Source organism: Rhamphochromis sp. 'chilingali' (genome assembly GCF_963969265.1).
Source record: "Rhamphochromis sp. 'chilingali' genome assembly, chromosome: 6".
NCBI classification, from domain to species: Eukaryota; Metazoa; Chordata; class Actinopteri; order Cichliformes; family Cichlidae; genus Rhamphochromis; species Rhamphochromis sp. 'chilingali'.
The window spans coordinates 16,065,579-16,084,504 of NC_137933.1; the positions used below are offsets into that span (position 1 = coordinate 16,065,579).

Consider the following 18,926-nt stretch of genomic DNA (forward strand, 5'->3'; position numbering starts at 1 on the left):
CACGGAGTGGCTAGTTTTTTAAAAAAAATAAATTAATTAATAATTTATTGGTATCAACCTAGAGAGGACATAAATCAGAAATACATGAACGTTTCTGTCATTTATTCGACATGAAAAACTTTTCTAGATTGTTTTTGATTGTGTCGTTCAATACTGAGTCAACATTGTGTTTTTTGTGTAACATCCCTGCAAACAAAACAAAATAAAACAAAAAACACACATAAACACAGAAAAGGAGACATCAAGAAATCTCAGAACTCATTAAAAAAATCTTTCATATCATCTAAAAACAGTTAATTTCTCAAGTTGTTTTTTTAACTGTACGAAGAGGATACGAAGAGGATTTTATTTTGACATTTCAAACCGGAAGTGTTTTCTGCAGGAGTTTTGACGCGCAACACCAGCAGCCTGACCCACACCGGTCAGTTTGTCTTAGAAATTTCGGGAGGATATTTGGTTGTTATGCAGTCATATCGGGCTTAGTTTGAGCTATTACCCATTTAAAAGCGGTTAAAATGGGTAAAAAGGACAAAGGAGACCGGGGTACGTTGCTAATCCTGTGTTTTGACCTATATAATTAGCCATTAAGCTAGCTAACTAAGTGATAAGAAGCATTGTACTTTTCTTCTTGGACTCTGAACATTTCCAGTAATTATTCTGTGCTTTTGTAAAGGTTAACAGTTCCAGATAAAGACCATTAGATCAAGGATGTAGAAGCTAGGACATTAGCACGTCTGCAGCCACACTTTCTGCCTCAGTTCTCATATCGTTACATTCATCCCTGTTTCAGCCTGATCGTTTGTGAACCTTTTTTTTATGCCTATGAATAGTTGCATACTCATGTTTGTATCCTTTGTGAATCAGAAAAAAAGTCCAAGAAGCGTTTCTATGAGGAAGAAGATGATGAAGAAGAGGCGGTGGGGAGCGAGTCTCAAGAGGCCATACCTGCTGCTGCAGGAAAACAAGTGGACGAGTCTAGTACAAAACTAGATGAATATGGAGCCAAAGATTACCGTGCTCAGATGCTGTTAAAAAATGATCACTCCTCACGTCCACTCTGGGTGGTAAGATGTGCTTGGGTTGTTGATTTCCTCACTTAAATTTAAAAAGCTTTGGTGTCCTTCCACTTTTATGTGGGAGATGTATGTACTTCTCTCTTATGTTGTTTTTTCTGTTTCCTTTCTCTCCTGCAGGCTCCAGATGGACACATCTTTCTGGAAGCTTTTTCTCCAGTGTATAAATATGCCCAGGATTTCTTGGTGGCCATTGCAGAGCCAGTATGCAGACCTAACCATATCCATGAGTACAAGCTAACTGCCTACTCCTTATATGCAGCTGTCAGTGTGGGGCTCCAGACCTCTGATATTGTGGAGTATCTGCAGAAGCTCAGCAAGACATCTGTACCTGATGGAATCGTGCAATTCATAAAGGTCTTACTGGGAGTATTTGGTGTTTTGAGGAATACTGCCAAAGACTGAACATTGCTGAAAGCACTGTTTTTTGTCGTGATATGCAAATCTGATCTCTCTCTTCTTCTCAGCTCTGCACAGTGAGCTACGGCAAAGTCAAGCTGGTGCTCAAGCACAATAGGTAATTTTAAAAATGGTTTCTTCACGCTTTGCATCAGTAGCACTCTTAGCACTTTTCATAAACTCCGATTACAATCCATGCTCAGGTATTTTGTTGAGAGTGCCTTCCCTGATGTGATCCAGCGACTTCTGCAAGACAATGTGATCCGTGAATGTCGTCTCCGCGCTGCAGATGGAACAGATGCTGAGCTTATTACTGAAGTCATCCACAGCAAGTCAGCGGTGTGCAAATGAACATTTTTTAAGCTCAAACTAATGTGTAAAATAGCACTAATAAAAAAGACTGTTCTTTTATATTCATATGTTTAATAAAGAAAAGTTTCTCTGATCAATCACATATTTAAATAGTTCCTCTTTCTGACAGATTTCTAAGTCTGTTCAAGAAAAAGAAGGCACTTCCAGCTCACAGCAGCCCAGTGATGGGGAAACCTCAACCCAGCAGGTCCCTGAGGACATCTTCAGCTACTATGAGCAGATGGATAAAGAAGAAGAGGAGGAAGAGGAGACTCAGACTGTGTCCTTTGAAATTCGCCAGGTGCATACCTGATAATTTTTTTCCCCCTGTAATGCTGCCACATACTTAATATTATTGCCGGCCCATATTTAAAGCTTTTAAACATACAGATTTAAACGTATTTTCTTGCAACAGTGTTGGTGTTTAAATTTTTGCTATTGGTCCCCAAATCATCAGAAGTAAGTCAATTATTAGGTTATAAAACTGGGTGAAGTTTGGGAACTGCTTGATCAATAAAAGCTTATGTTTCATGACTTCATTTTAACAAAGTATGATCATTTCTTTAAAAAGCCAATGAAATATTTTAAATCCCCACACTAAACTCTACTCTGTTCTTTTTTTTTTTTATTGTGGTGCAGGAGATGATTGAAGAGCTGCAGAAGCGTTGTATTCAGCTGGAGTACCCCCTCCTGGCAGAGTACGACTTCCGCAATGACACAGTCAACCCCGACATCAACATAGACCTTAAGCCCACGGCTGTGTTGAGGCCCTATCAGGAAAAGAGTCTACGCAAAATGTTTGGAAACGGTCGCGCCCGCTCAGGAGTCATTGTGCTGCCATGTGGTGAGACAGTGGATTTACTGTTGTCATAAAGGACAGAATGTTTAGTATAATATATATATAAAGACACAAATTTTTATTCCAGCGTTGTAGTATACTCTAAAAGACACTTGAGACTATCTTTTCATTTCATCAAACCTATGTGTAAGACACTCGTGTGTCTCAATAATGTTTATCCTATCTTTGTTTTACAGGAGCGGGTAAATCCCTGGTCGGGGTGACAGCGGCCTGCACGGTGCGCAAACGCTGCCTGGTGCTGGGTAATTCCTCTGTATCTGTGGAGCAGTGGAAGTCCCAGTTCAAGATGTGGTCCACTATTGACGACTCTCAGATCTGCCGCTTCACTTCTGATGCGAAGGACAAGCCTATAGGTTGCTCGGTGGCCATCAGCACCTACTCCATGCTGGGTCACACCACCAAGCGCTCCTGGGAAGCTGAAAGGGTCATGGAGTGGATGCGGAGCCAAGAGTGGGGTCTCATCATACTGGATGAAGTTCACACTATCCCTGGTGAGTTGTTTTTGGTTTTTGTGTTATCCTAAATATATCCGTATATTTATAAGTATTTCTTTTACATGCAGTAAACCAGACAGAATATTTTGGCGCGATTAGTCTCCATCCTAACTTAAAACTTTCTTTGCCTGTAGCAAGGATGTTTCGTCGTGTCCTGACTATAGTCCAGGCCCACTGCAAACTTGGCCTCACTGCCACATTGGTCAGAGAGGATGATAAGATTGTGGACCTCAATTTCCTAATTGGACCAAAGCTATACGAGGCCAACTGGATGGAACTGCAGAACAATGGCTACATTGCTAAAGTCCAGTGTGCAGAGGTGAGTCTTGCAGTATAACAGTAGAAATAAGATATTAGATTATAAAATAGATTTAATAAATAAGCAGCTTTTTTTTTTCTGCATTCACTTTATAGATGAATCCGTAATGCGATATTATGGACATATACATTGTGGTTCTGGTCTAGAACTGGCCGATGTAATTCAAAATTAATTTTAATTGTCATTATGTAACTGATAAAGCAAAAAAATCTAAAGTAATTAATAAATCATTTCATCATACAAACTAATAAAACTATTTTTTCTGGTAAAGTTCAATTTAAGATGGTAACAATTGTGTCTTTTTCGTATTTAATTATATTGCAACTTTATGATGTGCTCAAGATGTGCAAATTTGCACATCTATTCCCCCGCACATTGATTGATGTTAGTTGTCACTGTTGATTATGATGTCACTTGTCAAATTCAAAACTAAATGTGTTAGGGCAGCTTCAAATGTAAAAGCAAAGCCTTTTAACTGTATTCATATTACAGTATGCTTTGAGTATCATCATCAGTGTGACTGGCATGCCTGTTCTTCAGGTGTGGTGCCCGATGTCTCCGGAGTTTTACAGAGAGTACGTTGCCATTAAGACAAAGAAGCGGATCCTGCTTTACACGATGAACCCCAATAAGTTCCGTGCGTGTCAGTTTCTCATTCGCTTCCATGAGCGACGGAATGACAAAATCATTGTGTTTGCTGATAACGTGTTTGCCTTGAAAGAATATGCCATTCGTCTCAACAAGTAAGTTACTGACAAAAAGAGAAGCTCCTTCTGTGTTTCAGGTTGCAATTGTTTTAACAAATTTTCACTTTCTCCCCAAGGCCTTACATCTATGGTCCGACCTCTCAGGGGGAGCGAATGCAGATTTTACAGAACTTCAAACACAACCCCAAGATCAACACCATTTTCATCTCAAAGGTAAACCAGTCAGTCTACAGGGCTGTGAAAAAGCATTTGCCCCCTTACTGGTTTCTTACATGTTTCAGATTATTAAGCAAATTTTAATATCAGATAAAAGTTACTTGAGTAAATACAAAATGCAGTTTTTGAGTTAAGATTTTGTTTATTAAAGGAAGGAAAGCTGTCTTACTTTTTTACACAGGGCAAGGTAATTACCCTCTAAACCTAATAACTGGTTTTGCCACCCTTGGCACCAAAAATTGCAATTAAGCATTTGCGATAACTGGCAACGAATATTTCACATGGAGGATTTTGTCCCACAGAATTGTTTTAATTCAGTCACACTGGAGGGCTTTTGAGTATGAATGCCTGTTTAAGGTCTTGCCAAAGCATCTCAATAGGACAGCGTGGTGAAATTGCACGTTTGCGAATTCTTCTGCAGGTTGGAGACACTTCATTTGACTTGCCAGAAGCAAATGTGCTGATCCAGATCTCGTCCCACGGTGGATCACGCAGACAGGAGGCCCAGAGACTTGGGAGAGTCTTAAGAGCCAAAAAAGGTCTGTTTGCTTATCTAACCATTTTGTCTTCTGGTGTCTGTGAGCAAAATCACTTATTTCAATGTCCCTGTCTGCCGTTTTAGGAATGGTGGCAGAAGAGTACAATGCATACTTCTATTCACTGGTGTCCCAGGATACCCAGGAAATGGCTTACTCCACCAAGAGGCAGAGGTTTCTCGTGGACCAGGGATACAGCTTTAAGGTGTGCTGTTAACTTCTTAACACGGTCTCATATGATTTGTGCATAATTAATTATAACCATGGTCATAGTGCACATTTCTTTCATGAAGGTCATGACCCATTCCTGTTGAAGTTTACTGTTATAGCTTGAAGGATAGTTTACAGCGAGGATGAGCGCTCACAGCTGGTAAATGTTTATGCCACTTAACCTTTAAAAACCCAATTCCTGAATCTAGTGAGTCCAACTGTTTCTGAAATATATTAAGCCTTGACTTTTATTTCCATATCCTGATATCAATTTGAATTCTTTGACCAAGCATAGTCAAAACTACAGCTCTCACGAATAAGTAGTTAAGTGTTTAAATCCCTGTAATTTGATTTTACCACCGTCTCACTGAAAGACTTAACCTGCTAAAACCTTCTTAAGTGATCACTCTTCTCTATCCTCTTAAGCCACCGCCTTCAAAGAACTGGGGCTTATGGGGAACGGCATTCATAAATGGCTGCTAAAAAATAAATAAATATTGAATGAATCATGATGTCTTCTAAAAAGCTGCTATGCCTAACAAAACATAGGAAAGCCACCCGATTGTGAGAGGGTCCATTAGGGTACGTCCATCCCTGTCTCTTGAACATCTCAAAGAATTTTGTGGTTAACATAATTTGTGTGGCGTCAGAAAACACATTTGCTAAACATTTCATGGATTCTATTTTGACCATTTTAACAAACTTCGGCACAAATATCCCCTTATCCAACCATTTTCTCCTGCTTATCCAGTTTAAGGAGACAAAATCATGATATCATGGTCTAGTCTGAACAAAAATGGATGTAAACTGTTATCTGACTGAATATTGCAAAGTGGAAATTCTCATTTGAGTATTGTACAGTTAAACTTATATGAATGAAGACTTTTGACTTATGGAACAAAATCTGAATGTCCCAGTTTCATTTTGTTTTGTCATAGAAGAATTTTTAAAGAATTTGGTTTCATTGTTTCCCGTCTGTCTGGTGGCATGTGTTGTGAGAAGAATTCCAAGACACACACTGAAAATCAAGACCTTTAAGCAATTCTGGCAGCAGTCATGCGTAGGTTTGTTTACATCAGGGGTGGGCAACTCCAGGCCTCGGTGTCCCTGCAGGTTTTAGATGTGTCTTTGAACCAACACAGCTGATTTAAATGGCTCATCAACATATCCTGAAGTTCTCCAGAGGCCTGGTAACGAACTAATCATGTGATTCAGGTGTGATGACCCAAGGTGAGATCTAAAACCTGCAGGACACCGGCCCTCGAGACCTGGAATTGCCCACCCCTGGTTTACATGGACAAAACAAAGATAGAACAAGAGAAAAGACTACTTCTCTGACTGTAGAGGCACATTCATTGAATTGTATTTGAATAACAAAGTGCCTGCAAAGTCTTACAGCAGCTGAAAGGTTCACAGTAAAGTGGAAAATCAGTCCCTTAACTGTTATCACTAGTGATGGGCAGATGAAGCTTCATGAAGCACTGAAGCTTTTCATCCAATTGGTTCACCCCAGTGCAAAGCGTCTTGAAGCTTCATTTGCTCTAGTAGGACATCGACTGGACGTAAAAATATGAGAGGTGAGGTGTGGTTGTGCTTTTGTAACGTTGAGGTATGGACAGCTACAGACTGAGGCCTCAGTCCTGCCTGTTCACATTTTATTCAGTAAAAACAAAATTTTCACTGCTTTTATGACCTTTTTAGTGGGGAGAACATAGCTAGGATTTAATGATTTAACAAATCTTTTAAATCCTTTGTCCTCCACAATGCTAAATGGCTGGGAGTCCTCGATCACCATGCTAACCAGGTCTTCATCTATTTGAGATTATTGTCTTTCCTCAGGAGAACAAAGACAAAGCACAAATATAAATATCACACACGTACAACTTATTACAGTTGTATAATATTGTTATATCATTTAGTAACATTACTGCATGCTATATTATCATTGCATTTGATGGCTCACCTGGTCTTGCTCCACAATCGGTGTTCCCCTTATTCTCATGCAAAGCTCTGTAGTGCCTGAGCATTGATGAGGTGTTGTTGTTATATCCCAGCTCCCTGGCACATAGCAAACACTTCACCTTGAACAAAAGTAAAGACAGCTTAACATAAATTGTATTGCACCATCAGTATTATGAAAATACATCTTCTGTAGAAATTTGCATACCTTGTTGGGAGGAATAAGATCAAAATGTTCCCACACAGGGGAGGACATCCTCCTCTTCTTAGCTGGCTCCATTCTCTCCTGACTTTCTCTGACTTTGACAGGTAATCACAAAGCTGGCAGGTATGGAGGAAGAGGACTTGATGTTCTCCACCAGAGATGAGCAACAGCAGCTGCTTCAGAAGGTCCTCGCTGCTTCTGACATAGATGCCGAGGAGGAGGTGGTGGCAGGGGAGGTGGGCGCACGACCTCAGGTGAGGAATTTCACCAGCTGTTAAGACATTTGTAGAGAAAGGATGTTTGGAGGGTCAACAAAATATTGACACTGCAGAGTCTCTTTGAAATCACTCCTTATGGGCCTACCAAATGAAGGTTAATGAAAGTTCACCACCCCCTCTTCCCTACACAAATATTGTTGTATTGCTGTAATGCTCACCGATTTGCTGTACAATAATATCTTTGTCATTATTATTATTATTATTTATTTTATTTTTTTTTGCACTATGTCATGAGTTACTCTGTGCTCCCCACCCCTGCTGTTGGTAACTTGCGTATTTTGTACATTTGATTACTCTCACTTCTTCTTTCTCTGTTTCCTGATCAGTTCTCAAGGCGAACCGGCACCATGAGCTCCATGTCCGGAGCAGATGACACCATCTACATGGAATATCAGAGCAGAAGCAGCAAAGCCCTTGCAGCGGGCAAAAGCGTTCATCCACTGTTCAAGCGCTTCAGAAAGTAGATCTACGTGCTTGACACCTTGATACCTAAAAACGTTCTGTGCTGTAATGGGCAGTAAGACAAAACTGGGGCATTGAAGTATGCATTAAAGAGCAGTGTTACGACCCGTCTAGGGCCAGGCCATAACATGAGCGAGGCACTCGCTTCCCCCCCAAGACCCAAGCAGTCACACGAACAAGCAGGTTTGAAGCCCAGCTGAACTCCATCGCGTCTGAATGGAGCAATGATCAGGGATAATGTGTCACTAAGTGGTAAAGCTTTTCGATGTCTGTAAATTGGATGGCTACTTGCATATGACATATAAATCACATTAACTTTGTAAGCAGCAAAAGATCAGCTCTTAGTCTTTTGGCATCTAAATGAATAAACCATCTTATTTACTGTTGGATAACACAGGTTATCTAATGGTAAACAATTAGACTAATGCTGCCCTGACCTGCATGAGGACACGTTTGTTATTTTGTAGCTAATTCTCATATGCTGGTTAACAGCATAGCTTTTTGTAAAGTTGACTAGAATGTGTATAAAGCTGCTCCTGAAAGCCAACCACACAAATATGTTTTATGTCAGTTAATTCTGTAAAATGTTATTAAATATGTTTTGTAAAATGAATATTTTTGGACTTTTATTCTCCTTAGACTAGCAGTAATATACACAGCAGACAACAGACAAAGTCTCAAAGTCACAAAACGAAGCAGGACAATAAATCTAAAGAAATCTAGTGAATACTCTTCTGGCAGCAATTAAAGGTCACGATAGCACCCACTTGCTACAGAAGACATTATTTAATCGGACTAACTCATGATTGTGTAGCAATGTCCCCATGATTTCTTCTGAGAATGAATAAAGGGAATAAAAAAACTCCATTTGGATAAAAGCCAGGCGTGGAGAGGAGGGGGATAATTCTTTCTTTGTTGGTGACTTGAAGATATTCCAAAAAGAACATCTAGAGCCTGATGCAGTGTCTAAGCTGCAAAAGGAGCGACTGTGGGAAAATATCCACCTCTGCCCACCCAACCTCTGCTGGAGCACAGGACACGTGTGCCTTGAATGGCTGTGTTTTTGGCATGGTCTTAATTGCTATTTTGTGACCTCCGCTGACCCAAGGCTTATTGGCTTGGAGAGAGTGAAAAGTAATTAGATAGATTGGAATTCACGTGTCTCTTGAGAAAACTGAGGATGGGCCATCTGACTGTTGTACATTAATCACACATGTAGATAACATCAAGATACTAAGCCTACAGATTTATGTCCTTCATTCTGAAACTCGCGCGATTGCTGGGACAGTCTGCATTAATAAGTGTTGCTCCTAAGTTTTTAAACATTAAAATTTTCTGAGAACTAATCAAATGTTTCCATTTGCTCAAATGCCACCTGGCACTCATATACCAGCTGTAAGGTTTAGCCTGCCTGCAGGGTTCAAATGCAAAAACGCCTATAAATCTCATGCCTCTGTAAAGTCCAACTTTTGCAATCTGTCTGCACAAAGTTATATAAAGTTTCTCATATTTTTCTTTGTTTTAAACACAACTTTTGGACTTGAACACAAAGCGCTTACACTTTTGTAAGCAGCTGATGATTTGTGGGGCTCTCTCATGCGCTTACATCAGCAGTACGTGAGGTTTATTCTTTATTTGAGACGAATTTTCTGCAATTCTATCACATTATTTTGCGTGTGTGTGTGGGGGGGCTGAGTGACGCGCTCGGAGGGAAGGTGGTGTGCGCAGTCACAGAGGATGATTGATTGGTGTGATGTAACGAACTTTTAGCACGTTGTACTGCGCCCATTTCCGAATAAAGAGTTATCCCTCCCTTCTTTTGAGGCGATCGTCCAATCCTCTTCTTCTGAGGTTGTACAAGCAACTATTTAAAAGCGATCCACGATACTGTCCTTGTCTAACATTTCACTACCACACAGGGAGTGTTGTGTTTGCACGAGCCAAGAGCGTACATTTTCTGCAGATGTGAAGTTACAAAAAAAGACTTTGCAAAAGTTTTTTTAATTTTTTTTTCTCACACATAGTTCTCGGTCACGCAAAGGCGGAAAAAAGCATCTCAACAATGGCAGTCTTCAATAATTTCACGAAGATATGCTGGAAGAACTTTCAGAGCGACCAGTTGAATAAGCAGCTGTTCTACGTTGTGCGTTCCTTACACAAGTCAGCAGCCAGCGAGGCTTTGGGGATCTCTGCAACAGAAGAAGAGACCATGCCCAACAGGATGATCAAACCGGAGGAGGTCAGCGAGAAAACTCAAATCAAGACCCTGAACGACATGCCCGGACCGAACACCCTGTCCAACTTGATCGAGTTCTTTTGGAAGGACGGGTTTGGCAGAATCCATGAAATTCAGGTAATGGTGCTCAATCTTATGCTTCATTTTGTTCTTTTTTCATAGGTTAAAAAATAAATAAAAAATGTCTTGGCCTCGTATTCTCAGTGCTCAGCCAAATTTGTCACCTATGCGTAAAATGGCAATGTAGCGCACCAGGAGTCCGGACACTGGTCGACCTTCCGGTACAAGGCGAGAGTTTTGTAATAGTCCTACTGAGATGTGATGAGCTAACCCGCCCCCGTTTATTGCCAAACATAATTTGCCCCCCATTTGTTTGAAATAATCGGGGGTAAATTATGGTTCAGTCGTGGTCGCGAGTGGACGCGCGCTGGCATTCCATTGGCAGTCCGTGGTCACCTTCAGACTGTCCGTCTACCGTAAGAGAGAGCCTGCCCGCAAATGGGGGCAGTCTGAAAAAATGTGTGGCACGACCGGTCGGTCCATCGGCCGGACCCAGAGAAAAGTAATGGGATAGTTTTAACTCACAAAGAGCTGAAGTTAAACAGAATCTTATCAACCAATCCACCGAGGCACCGCGTCCTCCACGTCCAGCGCCGTGCAGCTGTGATTTTGGAGTTCAGGGGAGCATGTCCGTGGGCAGAATACCTCCGCAAACTGCACAACCGCGGCAGCATAAATGAAAGCTTAATTAAGTGTCGTCTTTCAGATGCAGCATATGCAGTTTTTACACAGCGTTTTGAAACGTAGCCTATGCAAATTGGGCACAATAAGCGCCTGCCAGCGTGAGTACAACGAGTACAAAAGGGTCATCATTTCTTAATGTGTCTATATAGATTAATTGTTTGTAGTGAAATATGCTCGAGGTTACGTAATCGTTTCTAAATTTAGATCATTAAAACATTTTTTTAAGTTGATGTGAACACTGGCAGTCTTCTTCAATAGCATCTGCAACTTGGTTTTATTTTTTTATTATTTGAATGTTACACATTAACATTATTATACAAAAAAGGTCTTCAAAATAATCAGAACAATAAATAAGGAAGTAGTTATCATTACGTTATGGCAGGAGAGCAGTAAAATAAATTCAGTGCTGAAATCTATTAGTAAAGTAATTTACAAATATCTCTAGATATCCTGATTGTCACTGTTGCTTTCTAGATGGAGCACCGGAAGAAGTATGGAAAGATCTTCAAGTCTCGTTTTGGGCCCCAGCTGGTGGTCTCCGTTGCAGATCGTGACATGGTGGCTCAGGTGCTGAGGGCAGAGGGGGTGGCCCCTCAGAGGGCTAACATGGATTCCTGGAAGGAGTACAGAGACATGAGAGGACGGGCCACTGGGCTCATCTCAGCGTGAGTCCCCTTCAGTGTTCAAACCATGAGTTTTGAGTTTTGGCAACCTCAGGAAATAATACCTTGATCTGAGCAGATGTGTTGATTAGATTTCCATTACCCGTCCCTTAATTTATCTCCTCATTTCACACTTCCGTTTACTACTCAGTAGTCCACTTTAGCATCCAAAAAGCATCAGAACTTGCAGTTTTTCCAACAGCAACATCCCTTAATATTCAAATTGAGAACCCCCCCCCCCCCCCCCCCCCCCCATATGTCTCTGAATGACTCAAATAAGTGAATACAAGGGAATTTTAACTATCATTTTGTATCTTGTTTCCCAGTGAGGGAGAAGACTGGCTGAAGATGCGGAGCGTGCTCAGGCAGCTCATCATGCGACCACGTGATGTTGCAGTCTTCTCTGATGATGTAAACGGCGTGGTGGACGACCTCATCCAGAGGGTGTACAGTCTGCGCACCCAGCAGCCGGATAGAGCAACTGTCCTCAATGTGAATGACCTCTTCTTTAAATATGCCATGGAAGGTTGGTACCAAGTCTGTAGATTATTGGCTGTGAAGCAAATACCAGTTGGTCAAAAAGGATTTATAAGTGGCTCAATGCAGGCGAAGTGTAGATGGCAGGAAATAAAATCAATGAGAAAAACTGAAATAACAGAAAAACTGCTATGAAGAGGTAACCAAGGGAGAAATATATGAACCACGTTATTCACTTCTCTAAAATTTAGTCACCAATTTTCGATAGAAAGTTATTAAAGTGGCCCTGTACTAAAAAGTCAAAGCCACTGATGGTTGCCAGTGTTAAACATCTTAGACTGGTAAAATTCTCTCTCTCTTACCTTCGTTTTTACAGGAGTGGCTGCTATTTTGTATGAATGCAGACTAGGATGTTTGGAAAATAATATTCCCCAGAAAACCCAGGACTACATCGCTGCACTGAACCTCATGTTCAGCTCCTTCAAGATGACCATGTATGCTGGAGCGATCCCCAAGTGGCTCCGACCCATTATCCCCAAACCATGGGAGGAGTTCTGTCTGTCCTGGGATGGTCTTTTCAAATTCAGTAAGTGGTTTATAGCTTGAAATTGTGATCAAAGAAGACAGATTAGTTTCATACTTGTATGCTCTGCTGAACTGCCTGGACAGTGTTTTAGTCCAGAAGATGGTAACCCAGTAATTTCTTACTACATAAAAAGGATACTGGAACACAGGAAGGAGAGATTTCCTAAGTATATCCAGGCCTAATTTATGCTAAGACTTGTGGTACTCTTGTCTAAGACTTCAATTTCTTTTTAGAGTGACCACAAAGGCTGTTAATCAAGTTCTGCCTTGATGCCAGAACTTCTAGAAAGATCTAGTTTTTTTTTAGCTTTCCTATTTGGCTAATGCTTTCATTAAAACGCCAAGTAGTAGAGCTTGAAACCGGTAGTGCTCAATAGAAGGGAATGTTGATGTTGATTTGCATTTAAATCTCCACTGCTGTACCATTGGATAGTGAGAGTATGCAGGTCCATCTCTTACATAACCTACTCCTTTTTCTCTTGCTTTCCCTTCACTACCTTCCTTCACGATGACCCGCATTTTTTTTTCCCCCATTCATATCACCTTCTCTACCCCTCGTTAATCCCAGGCATTGTTCACGTCAATAAGAGACTCTCGGAGATCAAGGCCCAGCTGGAGCGGGGAGAGGAGGTGAAGGGGGGACTGCTCACACACATGCTCATTACCAGGGAGATGAGCGTCGAGGAGATCTACGCTAACGTAACCGAGATGCTACTGGCTGGGGTCGACACGGTGCGTGTGTGTCTGTGTTGTGATAAACATTGTGCAGAGAAGGGTTCGATGTATGTGAAGAGTTGCAGGTGTGTGTGTTTGCATCTGTGTGTGTGTGTGAGTGTCAGAGTCAGTGTTGAGTTTCAAAGGTTGTGTTTCTGGCGCCATGTCCATGCCTGTGAAGCTGTGCCAGCGTCAGGTCAGAGTAGTGTATCGGGCGGGTTACAGTTTCCCACTGACAAACTCGTTCTCACTCAGATTTAGTTTCTTGTCATTTGTCTCTGTCTGTTCAGTCAGCACAGGGGGCCTTTTGTCTCTCTCTCTCTCTCTTTTTTTTTTTTAAATAACTAAGGTAGACATCTGTGTTCATGTTTCAACATTCAAACTTTTTGTATGCACTTGCAAATAATTAAGGCTGTGGGTTTAATGTCATCCACGGACCACTATGGGGGGGGGGGGGGGGGGGGGGGGGGGGGGGGGTGTGTGTAACATGAATCTTTTATTGGCAGGCTAAAGAATACAGAAATTGGGACACAGGAAGGAGGCATTTTACACTGATTTTCTACCTCGCTGTAGTAGTGTTGATGTACATGCATTTGCAACTGTATGCGCGCCTCGTGCACATGTTCCTAGTTATTGCCTAATTTGTTTGGGGTCCTGTCATATTAATAAGAATAACGGGGTAGAGTATTTTGTGTGGAGCTTGGGGCCACGGGATAAAAGGGTGTGTGTGTTTTGGTGAACTTGTTGAATCAGGCATGTCCTGGTAGGGGGTGCACTAAGCTCAGCCATTACCTGACCCCATGGTGCATTTTGCCTTTAGTTGGTACACACAAGAGCTGTCAAGTCACATTAGCCACAGCCAGAGTTATAGCACAGAGTGGGCAGAGGTGAGACCAGGGGGAGAATAAGGGGCTGGGTGGGAGTAAGGGGGGGGGGGGGGGGTGATGGGGTGGATGGCATAATACTGAGGAATACAAGGGATCAGGGTGTGAGATGGATGTTGGAAAATAAGGGGAAGATGGAGGGAATGGAAGGGGGAGAGGCCTCAGCCTTTTGAAAACTTTGCTTGGAGGAGCCTTTGTCATATGATTCCTCTCAGGCTGCATCTGAGGAGTTGCCAGTGTCTGTGCCAGCTGGGGCTGATTAAGAGCATGTTGGTTGCATGGAAAGAGGGTGCTAATGGAGAGGGAGGGGGGAGAATGCAAGAGCAGTGGGAAGGAACAACAGTGAAAAAGAATGGCAGGGTATATTAGTTGGTCCACAGGGAGACACTAACCTTAGATTGGCCTTTAGAGTTATGGCAAAACCAGGGCTGAGGTCAAAAATGCACTGGGGGTGGATGGAGAAGGAGTGGGCTGGATCAACAAGGAAGACCCTCATTAAACAAATGAAAAGATGTAAATTTAGGAAAAGTGACGCATGACATTTTCATATCATTTGGTCAACCGCCCAGCTCACTGAAATAAAATGTCAGTGGATATAAGTCGGAAACAGGAAGTCGGGCCAACTGATCAGATAACTCATGAGTAATTAGAGTGATTTGGCAATAAAGGATGAACTGGAGGAAAAAAATCAAGTTGCATTGCTAATATGGAAAGCAAAAATGTAAGAAGTCTGGAATGCATTAGCAGAAGGAGCCCATTGTGAAGTGAGATGAACAGAAGGATTTGCCAATGGAAATGTTAAAAGTTGTACAAGGCTAAACTTGTTTGGATTGGATTTCTGTTTGTGCAACATGGTAATAATCTCAGCCACATTTTCATTTTTCTTGCTGTAATTGTTTGAAATGCCTTGCCAAAGCCAACTGAGGTCATTTAATCAAGGTACAGTGGGATAAGAATGGATCAGATGGGTGAGTGGTGTAAGACATGGGAGAAAATTGTTGGGAGCACAGCTGGTGGAGGGACCTTGAGCATTTGCCCAGCATTTGGAATTGGGCCGCTTCTCCCTCAGATTCCCTTGCTGCTTCTCGGCACTTACTCAACATTATAGAAACTCTTATATCAGCTTGCACTGCAGTCAACTCTGCTGCAGCGCATCAAGAAAAGAAACGATATAGTCACAAATATAAAAACACCAGTACAATATTCATGAAATGCTCAATGTGTAAGCATATTTTTAAAATTTAAATTGACCATTTTCTGTTCTAGACATCCTTTACCCTGTCATGGGCCTGCTACCTGTTAGCACGACACCCTCATGTACAGCATCAAATCCACAAAGAAATTAAAAAGACCCTGGAACCCGGAGCAGTCGCCACAGCCGAGGACGTCTCTAACCTGCCGCTCATCAGAGGGCTGGTCAAAGAGACTCTCAGGTCAGTATGTATTATGTTTATCCTAGATCAAGACTTTGGTGTACATTAGTATTATAGCAATCTTTTCAGTCTTTGTGTGAATAACAGTCTTTGTATGTCCCACACTGTGATCAGGCTCTTTCCAGTTCTTCCAGGCAATGGACGGATCACCCAGGATGACTTGGTAGTTGGTGGATATTTCATCCCCAAAGGAGTAAGTGTGATGGTCACATTTCCACATCAGACACGGGCACAAGAAAGTGTGACAATAAGAATTGGCTAAAACATTATAGTCAAACCAGATGTAACATGATACACTATTACTCAGGCATTTCTCTGTTCCTCCCTCATGTATGGACCCATGTACAATAGCCCAGCTGTTTTCATTACACAACCAACATTCTTCCCCTTTCTCTCTCTCTCTCTCTCTCTCTCTTTTTTTTTAATAGACTCAGCTGGCCCTGTGCCACTACTCCACATCTCTGGAAGAAGAGAACTTTTCGGAGCCTTTAGACTTTCAACCAGATCGATGGATACGGAAAGATACCACAGATCGTGTTGACAACTTTGGCTCCATTCCCTTTGGCTATGGCATCAGGAGCTGCATTGGGAGGAGAATTGCAGAGTTGGAGATGCATTTAGCTCTCATAAGGGTAAGAGATTACTCTGCTTGTGGTGCTACACTTTCATTTAAAAAAATGTCCAGGGTTCTCAAAAAGGTTTTAAAAAGTCTGGAATATGATAGGATTTCAAAGACTCTAAAATCTGACGGGCCTCAGCGTTTGCTTTGAGTGGAAAAAGATGTGTACTGCAACCAATAACAAAACAAAGATCCCATAACCACTAATGCAACCTCACCACCTTAGCTGAACACACCTATGTGAGCATGTGAGCTTGTGTATTGTCTTCTTTGATAATAAAAATATATATTTTTGTAAAATAATGTTAATTTAATTGGGAGGTACAATATGGATGGAAAATATCTTAAATGCCATTTTATATAATCCTAAAAACATCTTACAAGTAATTTATTTAAACCTACAGAAACCCAGCTGTCGTTAGCATTTCTCTCTTGCTCTCAGGCTCGTGCTGTGACAAGAGCACAGGGGGAAATGAAACTAAACTACAAATATTAATGTATCATACTGTTGCTCCATATTGTATTTTCCAAGTGTCTTGAGACAGTATGAACACAAATAGTAATTACTGATGCAAAATCAGAATAATGCAAAGCTTTGTCAAGACACTCCTGGAAAATTTGAATCATCATTGAGCACAAAAAATGCATTATCATTCAGTCTGACCTCCGCTTCCTCAGATCTACTGAGGAGTTTGTCGAAAGATGATTCATCCTTCACTTCTCTATATCACACACCTCATATTCCCTGTTATTTATTTATTTATTTATTTATTTAAATGATTATCCTCTTATTTTTATGGTTTTACATAAAAGTGTGCTAGATAATGTGACTACTGAATTAAGCTAACTTTGATGTCTGTTCTTTGTCTTTTTGCTCGCTGTGCAGCTCATTCAGAAGTTCCACATCTGCCTTTCTCCTCTCACTGCTGACATCAAAGCCAAAACCCACGGCCTGCTTTGCCCCGGTGCCCCCATCCACCTGCAGTTCATCGACCGGGAAGTGGACGCACTCTCTTCTCCGTGAAATCCGCTGTACTGTTGGAAGTTTTTAAACACTCTGCTTTTAGACACACTCTCCACTCCTATATTTTAGATTCTGAGCTGAGAATGAGGTTTTACTCAGGAATGAAATGTGTTCATTAGCGACTAGGTCACAAATCCAGGACAAATATAAGCTGTAAGAATAACATTTGGACTGAAAATCCCCTTTTTTGTTTTGTTTTTTGATTGTAACTACTTCTGTGATTCAATTAAATATGGAAAAATGAAACTGATTGTAGCCTCTTACACTATTGTGCATGTATGCATATAATGTAATCACAAATATTAATGCATGTAGACATTCTGTTTCCTCTGCGTTTGAGCTAGGGCAGCTGTGAATGGACTTAGCTTAGCTAGGTTAGTGCAGCTGTTTATAACAAGCTTTACTCAAAGACTGTGTTACGAACCAAATTTTGTTAATTTCTTTCCCTTTAAAACTAGCATCATTATTTTTTTATTTGATTATTTTATTTTTTTGCTTTAATTTCTAGTGAATAAGTGCATTCATATACCGAAAAGGCATTACATGACTTTAATCTGTGTACTGTATATCTCTGAAGTACAGACAAGAAATGTTTTAAAATAGATTACCTTTTAAAAACAAAAAACAAAAAACATGGCTACTAGTTGAATTATCTCATGAGCTACAAGCAATGAATGTAAGTGCACATTTTCCATTAATCAATCCACTGCCTACGTTTTCAGGGGTTTGGATCAAAGAATGTGGTTAGACTTTGGTTTGTTTGCTATTTGTGAGAAAGTCCTCACTCGCATATGTTTTATTGTTGGCATTTGCTTCTTTTGTTTGTTTTCGAGATGGAAAAAGGTATGTTACAGTACAGTTGGAAAGGAGAGAGGCAAGTTGTTTGCGTGCGTCAGCATGAAGAATCTCACTGGTCGGCAATGAAGAAAAAACACTTTAATTTTTATCTGCTTTTTTGCCTCTGTATTTTTTTTTGTTTGTTTTGTAGTTCCAGTGAAACTGGGAAACAATAAAATGATTTATTACAACAAACAGTGTTGTTGTTTTGGGCAATATTTTAATATACAGACACTTCAGAGTTTTATCTTTTAATTTATAGAAACAGAACAAGAAATGATTAAACTGAGCTTTTTCACTGCAGTTTGTAAAGAACATGTAAAAGCTGCATGGTTGCAATGAATGACTGATATGACTAATAACTAGACTCTTCACATGACTCTATATACCACACCCATGTATTCATGTTTGCACACATGTTTAGTGTTTTATAAATGTATTAGACCACCACCCAACCAAACAGCTCCCCTAGATTAAAAATACTGACCAAAATCATTTGTTTCTGTGATGGTTAATCCACTAGTATTTGCAAGCTTTTTAATCATAATCTTTAATCAGAGTACTATTGCATGCAAGAAATTTTTTTTTTGATCAAGGTCTTTTTATTGAACAAAAAAATTGCTTTTAGCAACAATTACAGCAG

At 40.8% G+C, this 18,926-nt stretch overlaps 2 protein-coding genes across 3 annotated transcripts; both read left to right on the forward strand.

Annotated features, from left to right (window-relative positions):
* The first annotated feature begins 377 nt into the window (after nt 1-377).
* Nucleotides 378-8,681, forward strand: ercc3 (excision repair cross-complementation group 3). 2 transcript variants are annotated; one of them, XM_080885419.1, is made up of 15 exons: nt 378-543; nt 865-1,064; nt 1,194-1,430; nt 1,541-1,590; nt 1,676-1,811; nt 1,954-2,124; nt 2,463-2,667; nt 2,859-3,173; nt 3,311-3,495; nt 4,036-4,238; nt 4,319-4,415; nt 4,840-4,957; nt 5,041-5,159; nt 7,433-7,582; nt 7,933-8,681. In XM_080885419.1, the coding sequence occupies exons 1-15, from the start codon at nt 516-518 to the stop codon at nt 8,068-8,070; spliced, it is 2,352 nt and encodes a 783-aa protein (XP_080741545.1). In that variant the 5' UTR covers nt 378-515; the 3' UTR covers nt 8,071-8,681. The 2 variants fall into 2 exon arrangements, with proteins under 2 accessions (XP_080741545.1, XP_080741546.1); XM_080885420.1 differs by lacking the exon at nt 7,933-8,681 and having other exon boundaries at nt 4,840-4,956; nt 5,039-5,159; nt 7,433-7,570.
* A 1,257-nt stretch (nt 8,682-9,938) lies between these two features.
* cyp27c1 (cytochrome P450, family 27, subfamily C, polypeptide 1) lies at nt 9,939-18,478 on the forward strand. The gene is made up of 9 exons (XM_080885422.1): nt 9,939-10,421; nt 11,523-11,713; nt 12,037-12,236; nt 12,564-12,773; nt 13,341-13,504; nt 15,637-15,803; nt 15,918-15,996; nt 16,232-16,435; nt 17,309-18,478. Exons 1-9 carry the CDS (start codon nt 10,131-10,133, stop codon nt 17,444-17,446), a joined length of 1,644 nt encoding a protein of 547 aa, XP_080741548.1. The 5' UTR covers nt 9,939-10,130; the 3' UTR covers nt 17,447-18,478.
* Nucleotides 18,479-18,926: the final 448 nt, after the last annotated feature.